This window comes from Armigeres subalbatus, chromosome 2 (genome assembly GCF_024139115.2).
Source record: "Armigeres subalbatus isolate Guangzhou_Male chromosome 2, GZ_Asu_2, whole genome shotgun sequence".
Taxonomy (NCBI): Eukaryota; Metazoa; Arthropoda; class Insecta; order Diptera; family Culicidae; genus Armigeres; species Armigeres subalbatus.
Window position 1 is genome coordinate 85,121,532 of NC_085140.1, and position 21,128 is coordinate 85,142,659.

Genomic DNA, 21,128 nt, shown 5'->3' on the forward strand with positions numbered 1-21,128 from the left:
TTCATAATTTGTGCTTCGTATATTCAGAATCAACTGTTTCATATTCCCCATCCTGAATCAACTTAAAGTCATTTCTTTAAATTTTAATCGCTAATACATAATTCACCTCATATTTTGAGTTAAGTAACCCAACGATCCTCAAAATGCCTACTGCTAGCTGGTTCCGATTAGCCAAGCGGCAATTGATAATAATTAAACTGGTGACCGCCGGTATCGCTTGACCGAAAATTAACGACGCAATTTTCGTTGCATGCGAAAAAACATCTTTATCGCGACGGTAGAGTCATGCCCCGTCAATTCGCATCCCATCTCTCCAATACATGTAGAACTCGGATGCTCCGTACCGGGGTTTTTCGGCCACCACTGCTAAGAGGCGTCTTCGCTTCCGTTAAACGTTATTTCCAGAAATTGGTTTTGAACCGATTCAAAGCAGATTTTTACCTGTTTTTTTTTTTGCTGTACCGGTGTTAGGCTAATAACTTGCTCTGCTGTCGTGTCAAATGATGCCCCAACTCACAAAGTCACGAGATATGATTACAGGGCTGGTTGTGGGATCTTTCAAATGAAGCTGAACTCGTTTATTCAAGATTTTTGTCATTAATATAAAAAAAAAATAACTATCAGTTGGGGATAATTTTCCGAGCAAAGCTTGAGACTTGTGGAATTATTGAACTGACGGATTACGGTATTTAGTGATATTTTAAAAAATCTCTAATAATGGAGTTTGAACGCATATAAGGTATTTCAAAAGAGTAAGATGAGCTTCAAAATTTCAACCTTTTTTCAATTTTTATCAGCTCCGCTTAAATCAGCGTTAATTTTGATATATGATTCAATTGGTCACGGCAACAATAGAACGGCATTCTCCAGTCCCTTTGAAACGCGCATAGGGTTACGGCAAGGTGATGGTCTTTCGTACCTACTGACAATGACAAGAGTGGTACGGTTTTCACGAAGTCCGTTCGACTATTTGGTTTCGCCGACGACATTGATATTTTCAACTCAGAGAGGATTGTTTTCCTCAAGGCAGTACTCACAGTGTTTCAAACCCAGCTATTGATGAATAATCATTTCAATATATTTTCAATATACGTACCGCCCTCATCTGTAATAGATTAAAATCTGCATAGGCAAATCGAAATCCTTGCGAACAACACCGCACCGAAACGAAGAAACCAAGCCAAATGCTTGTCATACTTTTCATCTTTGTGGTCTTTTATCATTACCACTATCATTAATCTATTGCCTTTCTATGCTGTTATTGCATTGATTTATCTTGTATGGTAAGCAAGCACGATAAATACGTTATGACCAGGGCTTCCAGCATGTTTTTCACCTGGCAACGTCCCAGACCGGATCAAGAATCTAACTTAACATATCTGGAGAAAAATTCTGTCCCTTTGCTTGTAAAGCCAAATGGAGACGGGCAAAGGAAGTCACTTCAATTTTGTACGAATTATTCATTTAAAGTGCTATGACAGAATTACTTCGAATTTTAGTTGGACTTTTATCAAAATTCTCAACAGCAAAACTGTTTGCTTTAAAGAATTTCTGTAATTTTTCATTGACAAAATTTACTGAAAAACTGTGAAATTTGCCAAAAATCTGCTAGAAGTGCTTATGTTATTATTTATGCAGCCATGAAAGGTAACAAGAGCAAATCGTATGCTAACACTGTATCGGATCGAGATATGAACATCACAATTTTTGTCATAATTCGCTTTGTAGCCGCGCATTTCTCGGGTAGGGTAAAATGCCCAATAGTGGACCCCCTAGTAGCGGAATTTTGCTCTTCCTGTCATACGACTTAGAAATTTTCAAAATATTAACTCTGCTTGATATCTAACAACAAGCTCTGCATTCCCTCTTCACGATACATACATAAAACACCCATATACACGACGTTATTCGTAGAAATTTACATTTTAAAGTCTAACTGAATTCGCCCTATAGTAGACCCCCTGGGGGTCCATAATAGGAAATTGATTCCCTATAGTCGACACTTCATTTGATTTTCATGTCCTGTTTCGGGACGTTCTTCTTCCCTATTATGGACCCCCCAAAATATTCCTATAATGGACACTCTCGTGTTTATTTTTTATAGAATTGTAAAAAATCATCTAAATTGACTTTCTATTGCATTTCCAATGCATGTAGGCAAATCATAGGACTGTAAGGTAAGTTCTCCCGATAGAATTTCATAGCGAAATGTTGCAATTGTGCAGTAATAATGCAGAAATGGCTGGAGGGTCCATTATTGGTTGGGGGTCCACTATTGGTCACTTTACCCTACTTATTCAAAAGGACGTATGTGATTTTGTAAACAAAGATTCAATCGTCGATTTGTCCAATCTGATGGCAGTCCCACGCAAACCAACACCACCAACAGGTAGCCGAAGGCTTCCCCTATCTGTCTGTGGTGATGGTTTGCGTAGGAGTGCTATCAGATTGGACAAATCGACGTTTGAATCTTTGTTTACAAAATCACATACGTCCTTTTGAATAAGTACCCGAGATTTAGCCGATTAAGTACACAACATTGAAAGCTTCATCTGGTACCATCGCGAAAAACGAAATGTACGATTGGTAGCCTCTAAAATCGTTTTTTCCAGTTGCATCATTATAGGAACGGCAATGAATCATTATCACTATCAGCATTACTGTGAATGCTTTTGCAGCAGCATCAATGACCGCCACCAGCCCTGTTTGAGCTGCCACCTCAACAAAGCTGCTGAGCTAAACCTTTTGCATTTTAAGTAGACAGTGCGGGTTGGCGTTTGCTCATACAGTCGCTCTCGGATCGTCGCTGCGCGAGCACACGAAGCAGGCTAAATTCCAAGGAAGCTACCATCGAACCGGATTGGCTAATTGCGGAATTTTTTTTCCGCGACTACCCCTGAAAGCTATCAAGGATTTTGCCGCAACGAGATAAGAAGGTGCGTGATCCAACGATGTTTATGCTAAGTTTGAACGAGGAAAACGGAAGAATTCTTAAAAAGTGATGAATCATATTTGCCTTTTTAGTTCGTGAAAACTAGTGAACAAAAATATTGTCGGTTATGTAACAGTGAAACATTTTCAACAGTGAACTGTTTTTAAGAACGACTTTATGGCTAAGGAACTTGGCCAATCATCGAATTACCGGCAAATATTGTGCAGACGTAAACAGGAGGGCTCGATCTTCCGACTTGGGAGGATTCTCGTTGAATCGGATTTGATCGTCAACAGCGGATCAAGGTTGCACACGAGTTTTGTAGAGTGCATTCACTGCCAATGCGATTATAGTTAATGTCAGGGCTTTCGAATTAGCCGAGGTACCGGACGGTATATTTTCTTGATACAAATTCGACTTGAAACGGTTTAAAAATAGTCTCGTACTGTTCATACTGTGTCGATTCGTCCGCTTCGTTAGCTTTGTAGGTTGCTCTGAGAAGTTGTGGCGGTGAACCCATTGGTTTTGGGTTATATAAACTGATATTTTGGTCCAATGACTGAGCTCATTCACAGAGTCGCGTCAGCTGATTACGCGCTGCTTGCGATTGTGTATCGCGTTGCGTTTCAATCATCGAAAGGCCCAACTGGTGCGCATTTGAGTGGTGTATGACGTAGCAAGATTCGTCATTACGCTTAATAGACATACGGCGTGAGGCAACGGAAAAGCCTTCTAGAATCGTCAGCAAGACCGTGTTTCGACGAAATTAGACACGATTGAGTTAAACCTGGCAAAATTTGAAATGTTGCCAAAACCGGTTATGGGGACAAGGCCACCGACTTTCGATTTGACGGTCAGTTACCGTGTGGCGGTTCTCGATTGAATTGTTATTTATATTTTGCATTTTGTTCCGTATGCCTTAGTTCAAGCCGGTTGGAACTGGATTTTTGATTACCTGGAATAACCGATTATAAAAAAATGTTTTTAAATGCTAATGAAATGCAACATTTCTTTCAAGATTATTCAAGAGAACCCGACTCGTACCGGTTTAATTCAAATTAATGCATGTCACGGGAAAATAAAAGAAAAACAACGAATCTCTAGACTATAGACTATAATGCTGAGATGATGAAAAAATATTGAAAAACGAGTTGAAACAAAATTTTGGGTTCGCATATAGTAAAAGTGCTTTACATTCACATTGTTTCTGTACTAAAAGGAAGTTCTTGCCATATTTTATACGACTTTTGACAATATGATAGAAGCTAAAAACAAGAAATGAGTTGCAATTTAAAATTTGTTTCTATAGACATTCATTTTTGGGGAAAAGGTAACGTTACGTATTCCCGGTAGGGATTCCATTTCTGGCACAGGCTCAAAAAACAAGGATCGTGGGTGCAAACTCAAGATATTTTCGGAAGAGAACATTCTGGTTTTATGCAGGTTTTATAGAAATCATGAAACTAAAAATGTTACTGTGGCTCCCATACTCTAAAATATAAACCAACAAACGTCTTAATACCAAAAAAGTGTAATTAACTCTAAATAAATGAAATATAGATAATTTCTCAACACCTCGGGACCGATTTGGGTGTGTATGATTTTGTAAACAAACATTAGAAGGCGAATTTTCGGAGACACCAACGGTATGTATCTGACAGAATAAGCTTTCCTCTATTAGGTAATGAAATTACTGTCCCCACTCGCATATAAGTTCCATACCGTTTTCCTGAGATAAAGCCATTGAAGTTCTAAATTGCATCTGACATATAAAACTTAAAAAAAACTAGTAAATTCAAACCTCATCTTAACTTGTTGAAATTTTGCTGAATTGTTCGTCATTCGATAGATTACCGTTTAGTTCGATCGAAACGTTGTTTAGTTTTGTGCAATCAGTTCATGTCAATTCTTAATGGGACTGTTATGCAGGACGTGTACTTTCAAGATAGGATGCACATGGACAAAAAAAATCGTATTTTTTATAATGATTTAGGGAAGTACATTAGAAATCAACATTATTCATTGGGTTAACTCAAAAGTGATGAAAAGTCAAATGGGACGGTTATACGAGTGGGAGCAGATTTTTTATGGAGAAGAAAGCGTGCATTCTACGAAATATATGAAAGAGTATTTGTTTACAAAATATGTTACGGCCAAATCACAAATCAGTTCCAACTTGGTGTAAAATTGTACTGTATTAAAAATTATGGTCTTCGAACACATATATATTCTAAATACATATCTAGACCAGGTGCACATCGTATCGGTCCTAAAAGAATTTGGTTGAGCCTTTCAAAACGTTTACAGTGGAAAAATTGACATTTATCTCAAAAAGGGCAAGATGAGTTCTTCTATTTGAATTTCACAAATAATACTTAAAATAGTAAAAATTTACAGTTGTGTTGAATTGATGAATAATGTAAATCATCAAATTAACTAAATTTGTAAATTCATTTCGGTCATTCAATATAATTTCAAAAATATCGATTAAAATTGTATACTAGAGCAGTTCAATTTTACAGAAATATCAACAAGAGAATGCCCATCTTGCCCAGTAGTATATTCGAACCAATCAAAAACAGATGTTTTTTGTTTAGTCACATTTATTGAAATTATCTTTCTTTTCCAAATCTATTTTTTTCTAATATGTTTGATTTGATTTATAAGAAAATAATTTAACAGAAATAATGGAATTATCGAAACATGAGAAAGAAAAGAATGCTTTTTGGAGAAGACATGATCATCCTTCTCACCTTGGACAGTTCTACCCTGTAGCAAAAAAAAAACAAATTAAAGGTCGATTTACCATTTCAGAGGAGTGTGACAAGGCATACCTGCCGGTACCTGTGACCTGTAACTATCAATTCTCTACCATTTTGGTTTATGGGAAAGTCAAAAGGAGTAGGTATATAAGGAGATAATGAACTATTTTTGCCTTTCTCGTACAACAAAGTTGTACCGAAAGGCTATAGGATTACTCCAAAAAACAACTTTTACAACTTTTGATAGTCTGTATGTGTGTATGTGTACACATTTTGTAGACACACTTTTTTAAAACCAAACATTACCCGATTCACTCGCAACAAGTTGCATTCGATGGGAAATGTTTGGTATAGAACATATAGACACTGCATTTCGGAATTATTGAAAAATAATTGTTTTTTTCCCAAGGCCCCTTGGAAAAAAATATTTCAAAACCGCAAAAAAGAATCAAGAGTGGTAGCAATGCGTATTAATTAATACGAAATAATTGAAAACATGCGATCCATTCCACATGCATCATGCATTTTATGATGCACGAGAAAAGCATTTTCGCCGCTAGGTGGATTAATCTTGGTTTCGAAAAAGAAGGTTCTACGCCTCTTAAATAAAGTGAATCACAATGGCGACACTAATAGTCACATGGGAGCAATTTTTTAGCAGCCAACAGACACAATGAAATGTGACTTGTTCCTGCGACAATTCTGACGTTATCACATGGTCGAGCTATCAGCAATCGTTAGCGCTACATTCTCACTATGGAGATGCACATGCATAGATAAGAAGGCGGTGATACAATTAACGTATTTTTTTATTGCGCTCTCGAAACGTAAAAGCTATTTCTGGGAAAGCAGTATCAGTCCGATTTTTTTGGCATATGGGAGAGCTATCAACGATGGCAGGCATTTTTTAGTGGTTTAGTCACTTTTTTGAAAAATTCGCTTTCAACTATGTAGAAACTATTGACTAGTTTTCAACAGGTACAGCGCCTTCGTCAAAGAGTGTGAAGCGCCTTTGCCAAAAACTGTGAAGAAGGAGGGAGGGGGTTTTGAAAATCGCCAATTTCGGCGTAACGTACTTTATGGATCTTCCCCTAGTAGTGGCACTGTCTTCCTCGCATTTAGCCAAGAAACCATTTTTTTTTAGTTTTCTTCATCATTTTCTTTATAACTTTTGAATGCAATGACCGATCGTTATCAAATTGAATACCCGACCAGTAGATAGTAACAGATTTATATCAGAACTTGTTATTCTGTTACAGCAGTTTTTTTATAACAGCTGTTGTTATAAAACATGTACCATTAGAAGTAATAACATAACAAAAAAATGTAACAAAATCTCTTTCAGTTTTAACAAAAATATTACTAAATATGTTTTAATTTAACAAAAATATAACTCGATGTGTTACGTGAAAGTGATGATGAAAATATTTGAATCTAGCTTCAAGTTATACTGGAAATGGACCTTCGTTTTTTTCAATTCCTATCTACCAAAAATGTAGGCAACTTCTTTTTCAGGAAAAACAAACATAACACATTACCCAAGTAAAATTTTAAGTTTTATAACGCTCTTAAAAACCATAATTTACTCTTCACGAGTGTTATAGACCCAGCATAAAACCATAATGTTACTAGGTTATGTTATAATCATGTTATGACGAACATGAAATTTTCTCTCCTCCATCTTTGACAGAGTATTTATAACAAAATTATTACAAGTATTGTTATTTATAACACAAATTGATATAATTGTGATCAAATTTTGTTATGACTAACTGGTCGGGTAGCGAACGACAAGGCTACTACCTTTCGAATGCAACTTGTTGCGAGAAATTCGATTAAGGATTACTATACGAAAAGGTGGTTACAATTTTTCCCATGTTTTGGGTGGAGCTCTAAGCAAATTTGACCCTACTGATCGAACGTCTGTCTACCAAGGAGGTATGGCTCAAACATCGTCTGCTCTGACATTTAGCGGCTGAGTATAAAATGCTATTCCGTCCCGGAAGCTATATCTAAAGGGCCATCCACAAAGTACGTCACGCTCCTAGGGGGGAGGGGGGGTTCCGAGCAGCGTGACGACTCATACAAAAATTTTAGAGTTTCAATACAAAAAGTGTGACGAAGGGGGGAGGGGGGGTTGAAAATCGCCAATTTTTGCGTGACGTACTTTATGGATCTTCCCTAAGATGACAGACCCCAGGGTGGATACGGAACTTAGGTAAACAACCTACTGTTCGCAACACTTAACAAATCACCGACCGATGCTACTGAGTTATAGGACAACGAGTATTTTTACAGTGAACTAAATGTAGTCGTGGATAAAGTTCCGAAAGGTGATATTAAGATCTACATGGAATACCTCAATGCAAATTTTGAGCATTTCATGGGACGTCATGGTCTTTGAGAAATGAACGAAAAAGATGAGTTGTTTGCATAATTCTGTGGCAATAACGACTTTGTGATTGGAGGATCGGTCTTTCCCCACCGACCAGTGCACAAAGTCACGTGATGGACATGCTGAAAATTAAATCGACCACATCTGTACCAGCCGAAAACTGGAGAAGGAACCTTCTTGATGTCCGAAATAAACGCTTGAGTGGCTGGAGGAGAGACTCGGACGGCGATTCAACACTCATTGACTTGAGGATCCAGCTGTGAAGAGATCGTTCGTTGGAAGAAGAAGAACTTGGAACTCGACCTGCGGATGTTCCGGAAGGTGGCTTTATAGAAGAACAATGGAGTGGAGTGTCGGTGGAATGCCCTTATCGAAACAAGCTAGAACAACCTGGGTGAGCTGCGCACTCAGCGGATAGCGTGAATTACTGTTGCAACCAACCAGTAGTAACCAACTTATTTTGGACCTCCTGGTCCTGGCAACATTTTCCTGATTTATGAAGTCAAATAAGTGCTGCTAAAGGGCTATCCATTGGTCTGCTTTTCAACTGAGTATTCTATTAGCATTTCCTCAGTTATTAATTGAAAGCTTTCTATGCCCGTCATTGTGTGGCTTGTACAATGGATACACTATGCCAAGGGTGTCGAGAATGTTTCTCACCTAAAAACATCCTAGACCGGACCGAGAATCGAACTCTCCATGTCCGAATTGGCAATCCTACGCATTTGCACGCAAGACTAATTGGATCCCCCTATTAATATATAGGGGAACGGTTCGCCACTTAATCTCATAGCTTCTATTTCCATCCCATCAAAAACAAAGCAATGGAAAGGAATTTGGTTTGCTTATTATTTTTGTGATTTTTTTCAGCAGTGAGCATGCATGTTGACAAAAAAAGCGACGAATTTGGTGCCGTATTTATTTGTTTAACGATGAGATGGATATATTTACAGTGAGATAGAAATCGGAGCAGTTCCCCTAGATATAAGATATATAATAAGCTGATTTTGTTTGCACTTCCTATTAGGGGTTCAACCCTACAGAAACAACTAGATCTTCGAAAACAAACAGTCTTACTGTTGACGATAATCCCCTTTTTTGATACTGGTATATTCGAGTCATATCGCTTTTCAAGCACAGACAAGCAGACGTAACAGCTAGATCATTTTTCTAAAAACTTCATGGCTTAGCTATTTTGCCACCATCTCGCGCATGAAATCAAAAGTACACCAATGTCAACAGAAGGCGATATTGCGAATGTCAAACACGAAGGTATACGATGCACACGCCTCTGCATGTAGAACTCGCAATAAATTGAAGTTGAATTTGTTGAATTCATGGTCGATGGGAATTTTGTCAGTGTTACGTCTGTTTGTCTGTGCCATTAGTCTTCCATTTATTCCGGACGTTCTATAGCCGGTCAGCCGGTATCTTTGATCGCCCTACTTGAAACCGTTCAACACATACAGACAGATCGTTAATATAGTGTTTCAAATAGCTGCGCAAAGTGACTCAAGCGATGGTTCACGTGAATATCATATCAGTGGGTGACGTCACGAGAGGGAATTTCGCGAAAGGGGGCCTTCTGACGTTATCGACATCGTGGCGGAGGAAGAGCATGATGCGTGTGGGGGTTTTATTCGTCTGATTACTGTGCGTCGCCGGTTAATACGCGTGCGCATCGCTAAGGAAAAGCTTATTATAGAAGACTGTAGCTTCAAGTGTGGAGATAGAGAATTCGTTGTTGTGCGGCGTTACATATTAGAGAACCAGCACTCAATCAGAAGTAGTGTGGCGCCGAGTGACCAGTGAACATTATAAGGCCAACCTGTTCAGTTGATTGTTGCCGAAGTCAGTAATTTGTAGAAGGTAAACATGTTACATGCTTTGCTGTTTGATTGTGATCGGATATGGGCGCTGGGGAGTGAGCGAACACTATAAAAACAGCACCATTTGAAACACTTTCGTCAACTGCTGATAACTGCTATCAACCGGTCTAGGTAAACGATGGTGAGGGCGAAAAAGTTTGCACAAGTGAATACAATTAATTGCATCTGTATACATACGGAATATAGTGATAATGGAATTGTTAAGCTGTGCCCCCTAGTCATGTGAATACTTTCTAGCGATATGCGATGTTTCAGCAGAATTTGGAATGGAATGTGAATCTAATAAATTTAGCAAATAATTAGAGTTGTTCAGCAAATTTGTTATCCAAATATCTGAATACGTTTGAATGTGGAGTCTCGTGATATTGGACTTGTGCAACCACCACATGTGGTTTACTTCGTCAGCTGTCTAGTCACTGTTGAATTTTCAATGTCAAGATATATTGTGAGCAGCTTTACAATCATAATCTCAAATTTCCCGTTTAATATAACTGAATGTACAAGTTTCTTGCAATCCTAAATATCTATATGTATAGATGTTAGAAACCAAGTCGACTTCCCTTCGTTCTGAAAGTCTCGCAAAAGCGTTGTATCCGCTCATAAATATTTAACAAGAGACAATGATTTTGTGCAATTATCATTACTTTACTGTTCTTGCGGTCAGCTGTTGCAATAACTTACATTGCTGTGAACGTATCTGAGCCGATACGATACATACAACACATTTATGATTGAAATGTAAATCCATTGAACTCGCCCGTTATCGAACTTCATACTGGTGACAATCGGAAAGATAGCTGTGTCATTCGGTATTTTGTTGGAACCGAGCAACAAGTACGCTGACAACCGCGGGTATATTCATGTGACGTAAATAAAGTCTAGAAGACACGCGCATTGACGTCAAGTTTTGCACGCCCAAAGCCCCCCACCCCGCATTCTTTCGTATTGTGTTGTTGTTTTTGGTTGTTTTTTTTCGGATATTCAGATGCATGAGATCTTCTCTCTGCCTGTTTGGCAGGATCAAAAATAAATTTTGCTTTTTCATCATTCTGAATTTTGTTCATTCATTGTCTTTTTTTTGTAGTAGGGGCCTTTCGCAGATCAGCGTTAAAAAGCGTACTGAATCCATACTAGAGATAGTTGAGTACGACTAGGGTATTTATTCTTGGAAGTATAATTATAATTTATAGGATAATTTTCTCTACTTTCCTATTAAGCTAGCCAATAGACAGATGCACAAAGATGTGTAAATGTTGTTTGATTTATAAAAAAAACTTTGTGACTTCCTGAAGAGTAGTAAGCTTCGACGCGGCAATGTCCCGGTTGAGCGATGTGATATCAATAGAAAAGAAGCGGAAGATTGTGTCGAAAAAGTTGTGCCTGTGTTGTATAGTTGCCCATGATACAACAACATTCGTAATTATTTGGCGAAAATATTCCGGTTTGCTGTTATGCCGTTACTGGTTTAAACCGAATTCGCTACCAAGCTATAAAATAACTCACTCGAGTATATATTTTTTTGTTTATTCGGACTGCGTGCCTTCAAGAAATCGCATAACTTCGGATGTAATTACAGTCGCCTCTCCGCATCTCGATATTGAAGGGAATGGAAGAAAAATTGAAGTGGGTACCTACTAGATCAAAAAAAGCTCGTTGCTATGAAAAACAGCAACGAAACAAATGTCATCCCTTGTTTTCGATGCGTTTGTTATTGTTCAAAGATGGTCTAGTAGCCTAGAAATTTGAATATGTATATCGGCATAGGGAGAAAGAATTCTGAACAAAATATGATAAGAACATATCGAGATAGAGAGATATCTGAAGGATGATTATCGAGATGTCGAAGAGACAGAGAAAACCATCGACATCAGGAGAAATATCGAGATATAGAACATCGAGATGTAGAGAGTCGACTGTACAAGCATATATAGTTACATTTTCAGGTAATTGATTAGGCCACGTAAAAATATGCTTACTTTACCTTGGATTCATGTGCATTTTGAGTGTTGCAGCTTCCAATATTTCCTTCGTGGGCGATCTCCCGCCATTACCAGTTTAGAAGTTAGTCCACTTCTTTAATTTCCTCATGAAGCCACAACACACAAGCCTTGCTCCGATATCCTAATGCATAGCTTTTTTTTTTTCATATTTCGTTTCCGCCCTTATCTAAAAAGCGGCCGACTCAACCTCACTTCCGATCCCGAATTTCATTTCCTATATCGACCAGGATCGTTATGTACCTCCAAAATTCTCTTTCGTGTCGTGTCTCATATTCTCGTGACTGAGACCGTCGAAAGTTCTTCGAAGTCAATCAAAGCCAAATAGATGGACTCTTGGAATTCGTTCACCTGCTCTGTTATGGCACTCACACAGGATCATCCGGCACGGAATCTGGTCTGTTGCCGCTGGAGAGTCGCATCGATCTTTTCCTCAAAATATGACAATACATGTTAACACGTACGTCCCCAACCCCCATTTTACGACAAAACTCAAAATTCAAAACCATGCAGCTCAGCCAATTTCTAACGGATTTTCAAGCAATCTTCTGGAATCGATCACAAAATTCCTATAGTTTTAAGAACCGAGGTCAATTTTTGTGCAATGGCCATGGTTCCAGATATATTCCGGGGAGTACTGGGGTTACCTCCCTCCCGGAAAAAATGGTCACTGGCAGATCGGCTTCGAAATCCATCGTGCGACATGTCAAACTTCATGATTTTGCAAAACAAGTACACTGAAGTACATTTCGGCGATTTTCGATCGAATTGGCCACCCTCCGGGTACTTCCAGGGCCTGATTCCCTTGGGGAAGTGGCCAATTTTCATTCGCTCTTGGAACCCATCTTGCGACATATCAAACTTCATGATTTTGCAAAACAAGTACACTGGAGGACATTTCGGCGATTTTCGATCGAATTGGCCACCCTCCGGGTACTTCCAGGGCCTGCTTCCCTTGGGGAAGTGGCCAATTTTCATTCGCTCTTGGAACCCATCTTGCGACATATCAAACTTCATGATTTTGCAAAACAAGTACACTGGAGTACATTTCGGCGATTTACGATCGAATTGGCCACCCTCCGGGTACTTCCAGGGCCTGGTTCCCTTGGGGAAGTGGCCAATTTTCATTCGCTCTTGGAACCCATCTTGCGACAAATCAAACTTCATGATTTTACAAAACAAGTACACTGGAGTACATTTCGGCGATTTTCGATCGAATTGGTCACCCTCCGGGTACTTCCAGGGCCTGGTTCCCTTGGGGAAGTGGCCAATTTTCATTCGCTCTTGGAACCCATCTTGCGACATATCAAACTTCATGATTTTGCAAAACAAGTACAGTGGAGGACATTTCGGCGATTTTCGATCGAATTGGCCACCCTCCGGGTACTTCCAGGGCCTGCTTCCCTTGGGGAAGTGGCCAATTTTCATTCGCTCTTGGAACCCATCTTGCGACATATCAAACTTCATGATTTTGCAAAACAAGTACACTGGAGTACATTTCGGCGATTTTCGATCGAATTGGCCACCCTCCGGGTACTTCCAGGGCCTGGTTCCCTTGGGAAAGTGGCCAATTTTCATTCGCTCTTGGAACCCATCTTGCGACATATCGCCGAAAATCGCCGAAATGTCCTCCAGTGTACTTGTTTTGCAAAATCATGAAGTTTGACATGTCGCAAGATGGGTTCCAAGAGCGAATGAAAATTGGCCACTTCCCCAAGGGAACCAGGCCCTGGAAGTACCCGGAGGGTGACCAATTCGATCGAAAATCGCCGAAATGTACTCCAGTGTACTTGTTTTGCAAAATCATGAAGTTTGATATGTCGCAAGATGGGTTCCAAGAGCGAATGAAAATTGGCCACTTCCCCAAGGGAATCAGGCCCTGAAGTACCGGAGGGTGGCCAATTCGATCGAAAATCGCCGAAATGTCCTTCAGTGTACTTGTTTTGCAAAATCATGAAGTTTGACATGTCGCACGATGGATTTCGAAGCCGATCTGCCAGTGACCATTTTTTCCGGGAGGGAGGTAACCCCAGTACTCCCCGGAATATATCTGGAACCATGACCATTGCACAAAAATTGACCTCGGTTCTTAAAACTATAGGAATTTTGTGATCGATTCCAGAAGATTGCTTGAAAATCCGTTAGAAATTGGCTGAGCTGCATGGTTTTGAATTTTGAGTTTTGTCGTAAAATGGGGGTTGGGGACGTACGTGTTAAACACTTCCTCCAAACCAACATTTCAACATAGATTTTTTTTTGCTGAGATCTATTGTTATAGCGTATTTTTATAATAGAACCTCTAGACAAATGATCGATATGTGGCGAGTTATTTTTTTATTGACAACCTTATTTACTCTATTATTTACTGTGTTTTGTCTCTCCTAAAGATGTTTTTTAGTGGCCACGCAAAATTTCCCAATAATGACCAAATGCTTTCATTTTTTCACAGCAAAAAGCCATACATATCCTAAATGATCTTCACTGATAAAAATGTCATTGTTGCCTCAATATGAGGAGACTTGAAAATATTTATTGAGTAGATATCATAGAAAGGAGATCAAGTCTCCCCAATTTTGAAGATTGCATGCGCTGTTGAATTCCATAGCAAAAATCGTTCATGAATACGCACAGCAAGTCGGAAAATCTGCGTAATTTTGTGTTTGCAAAAAATGTAAACTCTCAAACAAATATTGTTAGAAAAGTTTACAAAATTGTTAGATTCTTATACAATACTTGTATAAGAATTTCACAATTTCGCATATGCCCGAGTTCTTATACAGGTTTTGTTAGATTCTTATACAGAATTGTTAGAAAATCTAACATCCGCCGGTTAGGTGTAATTTTCACTCATTCTCACGAGAATTCTTCACGCAGATTTTTACCGAGAAATAATTTCTCGGGAAAGAAAAAGTACTGATTAGTAGTGATAACCATGTTTCGCTCACTTCCAGTGGGGTAAACATTTGTTTTGCTCGCAAGACTACTCATAATTTCTACTAGTCCTGCTTTTGACTGATATTAAGTAAAATTTCCGTGGGATTAAAAGAGAGGGCAATACAATTTTACTTAGTCACTGAGTAGATAAAAGTTTGCGTGTACGATTTTCGTTTCTCGTTCGTTCTAAAAGAAACAAGTGGTGAGTGAAAGATGTTTTCCGCCAAAAATTACGAAAAAAGATTCTCCTTCAACCCAAAAACGCTTGATTTTGTCTCATCGAACTTGCAACTGAAACTGAAAGTCACTATTTGGTCACTTTTTCTGCAACTGAAAGTCACTATTTGGTCCCTTTTTTCGTCAGCTTTGGTCACTAAAGTCACTATTTTGAGCGGCATCGGTCGCTACCAGCCCTGATGATATGACGAATGGGAACGTCAAATAATTCCTGACATCCATTATGCCTCTCACACACTATCCCTAGCGTGTTTATGCTTAACGTACTTGTACTTAATATCGCGGATCTTACGGACCGTTAACCTAGACGAACCTTTGCCATAGAACCCCTAACCCCAAAATTCCAATAATATTCCGCATAAACTAGTGGCGAGTGATTGCATCATCAATTCCTTCCAATCCCAAAAAGACCGTGAGGACGTGGTCAACGCAAATCCCATGCTTCCATCCATTGATTCCTTGTGCAGTTGCGATGGTTTTGGTCAATCACGGAGTAGCAACTACGAAATGGACGGTCTCCATGCTTATGCTCATGCTCACACACTTAAATCATTTCACAGATTTCGGTGAATTTTGCTTCAATTCACCGAAATCTCAACAGCAGATTTGTTCGATAATTATTTCACCGACTTTCTGCGGTATTTTCTTCTGTTCAACTGTCAAAATCACAAAAAAATCTGTAAAATTTTTACCGAACAGTTCTGCTGTTGAAATTTCGGTGAAATTTCACAGAAATCTGCGATTTATTCTAAGTGTGCAGTAAAGCTTATCTTATTTTGATTGGTTTGCATCAGAATGCACCCTTAACGCTTACTTGTTCCGACAATCCTCCTCGGCCAGATCTTGACGCAAGCCTATCTCCAGTTTTACCTTGTTGAAGAGATTTCGTCAGTTAATCGGCTAACAATTAACATATATTCCGTTGAACAGTAGCGAAGATAAAAGAACTGTGTCGTTTGAATCTAGAAGGAAATTAACTTGCGAAACATATTCCATGTCTTATTCACCTCCAGCTGCTGATTCGATTTGTTAATCACCAGCGGCTTCTTTATCAAGCATTAACAGGGTGTCGACTACCTGGAAAAACCTGGAAAGTCAGGGAAAGTCAGGGAATTTCATTTTGGACCTGGAAAGTCAGGGAGTCAGGGAATTTTGATTGAGGTCAGGGAAAAAAATCATAAAACCCAATATTGAAAATTTATAGGGATTTTTCTTAAATCCGGGCAATGTACTAAACTAAGGACACTTATGACAATTAAAACCCTGAACCAATTTTAATTAATTGAAAAAAGACCAATAAAGGTACTGAAACGTCGGATCAGAATTAATATAGCGTTTTAGCTGGTCATCAGACTGCATAGCCGATAAACAATACTCCGAGCCAGTTACAGTCGACAACCACCTCTATTATCAAGTTATGAAGCTTTTTTTTGCGTGGCCGTCGGCAGTTTCTAGATTACTCCGGACCCTTTTCATGTTCCTCATGGTAATCGAGTTTGTTTCTATTAATCTCTAAGCAATAACAGAGGTTCCAAAGCCACGTTGCTCAAAAGGTCACTGTTGTTTTTCAAGTCCCATTTAATATTTTAGATTTATTAGTTTGAGTGGTTTTGTGTCGGAGTCGTTATGATTTTTTTTGCAGTTTCGTTATTGGTAGCGTTTGAGTCATGTTCCTATCAAACACAAGAAGTTCTGAAGGTTTGTTCTAATACTTAATCACAGGCTTGACAAAACTCCTCACCCTCGCTAGAGTCAAATAAAATCATCATCAGCAAAATGCTGCCTTCGCAATCCATAATCATCAATCTCGAGAACTGTTCAATAATTCGGAACTGTTCAGCAAACAATCAAAGTTCTACCAAAAAAACAAGCAAACTAGCAAAAACAAAGTTCTACCTCATGTATGTAGGTGGCGATAGTCTCAATTAAACGTTACTTAATACTCCATTATCATGCTCGGTCAATGGTAATGTTTCAGTTTTAAGGGGCCATCCTTAGCCGTGCGGTGAGACACGCGGCTACAAAGCAAGACCATGCTAAGGGTGTCTGGGTTCGATTCCTGCTGCCGGTCTATGCAATATTCGGATGGGAAATTATCTCGACTTCCCTGAGCATAAAAGTATCATCGTGTTAGCCTCATGATATACGAATGCAAAAATGGTAACCTGGCTTAGAAACCTCGCAGTTAATAACTGTGGAAGTGCTTAATGAACACTAAGCTGCGAGGCGGCTCTGTCCCAGTGGGGGGATGTAATGCCAAGAAGAAGAAGAAGAAGAATGTGTCAATTTTACATTCGCTGCTTTTGATGTTTTTAAAACAATTTTATCAGGAAATATTCTGTTTGATCTTTGAGAATATTGTCCAGAAATTACTTCAGAATTCGCACTGAAACATAAAAAATCTGAAAGGATTTAAAAAAGCTGTCTCGAGAGTTTTTATCCTGGAGCTCCTCGATGGATGTTTTTTTTTCAAAAGCTCCGCTGCAAAAACTTGGTAGATTTTATGGTATTTACTCAAATTTGAACTGAATGTCTTCGTGAAGGGGTTCATATGAAATATATGCTAAGAATCTTCAAACATATTTCCACAAGTTCTCCAAAAAACTCTATTAGATGATCCATTGCTTGTTGAAGATGTCTGACATCTAGTAGATAGTAGTACTTTCTATAAATAAAACAATGCTAAAACTCCAAGACCATTTTTGAAAAACGACTAAAAATCGATAAAATTAATTTAGTAGTTGTAGCTCCCCTTATCATTTGAGACTAGTTATGCCATTTCTTCACAAACACGACCTAACTTTTTGTAATGTTTTTCCATGGGACAATGTTTTATTTGAACCGAAGGCCACAATCGACAAAAATTAAACGACCTGAGTGTATTCAGACCAAATTATTTAAAGTATTGCAGTGGTTAAAATGTTTAGCTGGGCTCACTGTAAGTGATGCATAGCTTGTATGAATTGAATTCTTGATTATCCGGAAGATTAGAAGTCCATAAACTCCACAGTGTGAATAAGAATTTTTACTCCGTATACTTAAGAGCCAATGGAGGTTTCTCGATGGTCACGAGAATACCTTATCCGTGAGGTCTTTCAACGGCATTAGAAGGATTTACAGAAGCTTCCACGTTTGTATGAAAAGAGTTCAAAAGTCTTGTCAAAAGATACAAGACTTCACGCAAATTTCCAGAAAGATAATAAAAACTTTATCGATTTGAAGAAGTCCGTCAGTAGTCTTGAAGGTCTATTGCGACACCAAGGAGTCCGTAAGAATTCCCAATGATGGATGAAGGCACCAAAAACTTATAACATTAATTGGGGTCAATTTTGGAAAGATGAGTTATGAAAATCTTTCAGGTGTTCTGCGCTTCCAGTAGCTCAGGAACTCAAATGGACTTTAAAGATTTACTCATGCATAGATTTTCCTAGCTTCTAGGAATTGAAAAAAAAAACAATTTTCATACCTGGATTTTTTCGAGGAATGGTCTGGAAAGTCAGGGAAAGTCAGGGAATTTTATTCTCAAATTTGAGTCGACACCCTGATTAAATTTCCCAATTACGGCCGCTTTACTGGAGCCGTGACCTTCGCCCCCGTAACACCTTTGCGTGATGCGTTACGGTGTAAGATCTACAATGGTCACATTGTCGGCTACTGGCAAATCCTAACCCAACGAATACTTTCCCCTGTGATGACCACCCTATCGAAAGCTACTGGCTGCTGGTCCAGCCAGGCCAATAGGAAGAATAAAGTTTTAGTTTATTGCTGACTGTGAACGCGCGCGTACGGTTGGCCAATTACCACGGCCTTTCAGCTTTCTTTTCAAACCCTTGGCAGATAAATACATGGCTTTTGAGCACAGCTCGCTTCACTGGGTTGTACAGCTGATATGCCTTTCTGTTTTTTTCAAAACCTACCAGGATTGCTTTCTTCGACTTCGCGTTTTACTCCTGTTGTGTTTCTCGATATGGGCAATTGCCTTCGTACAAAAAACCTTACATATGGTAAATTGGGTTTTCGTCCGCATCATACTCATTCTGGCGTTAGATTGTGTGCTTTGTTAGAAGAGCGATTGATAAAGTCAAAGTTACCTGCCTGGGATGTCTTTTGGAGCTTTGCTTTGTGCAGCATACATTGTTCTCTTTCGAACACGGTGCGGTTGACTCGTTTTGAAGTAGCGTGTATTCGGTCGACGTCGAATGCTGGATTCTAAGGTCCCTCAAACGGTTTTGTAACGATTTATTGTTGAATTACCTACAGTTGTCTCTGCGAATGGTCTGCTTTTCTGTAAGGCCTTCCCAAAAAAACATTGGAAGCTGCCAGCTAAAAAAAGCTTATTCAGTTCAAATTGTTTGTTGGGTTGGAACTGGCTGATTGCTTTCAATAGTTCGGTTTCGGACTTCTGCTTGAGAAAGTAGATAGATATCCTTCCGCGTCTTGTCATCGATAAACGACACGTAATATCTACTTCTTCCTAATGACACTTCCTCAATGAGACCACATACGTCCGTGTGAGCTAGTTCCAAAACTTTGTTTGCTCGCCGACCCTTTTTAGGTGAAGATAGATGGAACTGCTTTTCTTATGCACAATTCACACAATTTTTCATCAAGCTGTGCACCTTGAGGTGGTCAATCCTTCTATGCCAGAGATCCAAATTTTCAGATGGATCTTTGTTTCCCTGAAACACGAACAATCCGTTTTTTCCGGCTGCCGGTGGCAATTACTTCGCCATTCGAGTTAAACTCTACTTGGTGACCGCGTCTATGATCTGACTTACCGAAAGAAGATTCTCCTACTTCGTTTGATTGGTTTGCGTCGGACTGGGCGCATGACGCCTACTTATATTTCGATGAACTCGTTAAGTCGTAAACAACATTCAATCGTATCCAAAGCATTAATAATTAATCAAACACTACTTAACTTAGACTACGAGCTATATCACTTGATATAGAGATTAGAGAATCGTGACATCAGACGTCATATACCTACATTATTTGCAATGAAAACGAGATATATAAACTTTGATGTCATGTTACTCTATATCAAAGTGATATAGCTCATAATCTGAACGTGGTCTTAAGTCTTCGATTGATAACACAATACATAAATTGCAACCGGGCTAGATTAAGGCGTCGCGGGTCATGTAGCCGAATATCTGAATCGGTGATGACTGATGAACAAGAAAACGTAGAATTATACGCTTACTCCATAATTCCAGGCGGGCCCTGCATTTCTAACTGTACTATCAGTTTTAAAAGGTCGAGCCCTCTCACATCCATATCTCGTTTTAATTAACGATCCATATGATTGGATGAGGTGCTCTATAGCGTGTTTTTCCTGATTAGGTTCATAATGCTAAAAGGTGCGAACTGTGTTTACTTTGCAAGTCCCAACCGACGGCGACAGCTGATAATGAATCGAACAAGCAACGCCGGTTCGCACGCTCCGCTCAAGATCACATTCTCAGCGTGTGTTGATACGGCTGGCTAAACGGAATTTATTGTTTTTCTGAGCACGTTGCGCAACATCGAAGATTGGATTTAGGCGAAAACTGTACTAATTGAAACGAACTATTATTATTATTCATTCCGCAGACCAAGTGCCGCCAAGGATAGAGAGGGAGCGGAAACGAACAAAACTCGAATTCGGCAAACAGGGCTAACCGTACTACTATTCGTCTAGGAAACTTTTACTACAGCAGAATGCATCGCGCAAGGACAGCTCTTCAGCTGATCGCTCACCCTGCTGGCCAGCAGAGCTTCGGATCCTGGTTAATCCGGAATCCATCATCGAAGGTTAGTTCATTGTACAATTCGGGACCGCTTTGCGATTTGGGCGTAACTTATTTTGTAAACAAACATTGGAAGGCGAATTCCTGCTCCAGGAGGCATTTCCCGAGAAAGCCACGGTATGTATTCGGCAGAGTAGGCTTTCCTCTATCAGATAGGAGAACTAGTTTTGAGGAAAATCGCTTGCATTCT

The 21,128-nt window shown here is 39.2% G+C and overlaps 1 protein-coding gene across 12 annotated transcripts in view; it reads left to right on the forward strand.

Annotated features, from left to right (window-relative positions):
• The window catches only part of LOC134209650 (2-oxoglutarate dehydrogenase complex component E1-like), a 75,172-nt gene that overhangs the window by 16,832 nt on the left and 37,212 nt on the right, over positions 1-21,128 (forward strand). For 5 of the 12 annotated variants that reach the window (XM_062685645.1, XM_062685640.1, XM_062685648.1 and 2 more), the window contains exons 1-2: positions 2,776-2,936; positions 20,742-20,942. In XM_062685645.1, coding sequence (XP_062541629.1) covers positions 20,850-20,942 — 93 coding nt within the window. In that variant the 5' untranslated portion in view covers positions 2,776-2,936; positions 20,742-20,849. Of the gene's footprint in view, positions 1-2,775; positions 2,937-9,838; positions 9,959-20,741; positions 20,943-21,128 lie in introns of those variants that run through there. The other 7 variants (XM_062685649.1, XM_062685651.1, XM_062685650.1 and 4 more) reach the window with 3 other exon arrangements.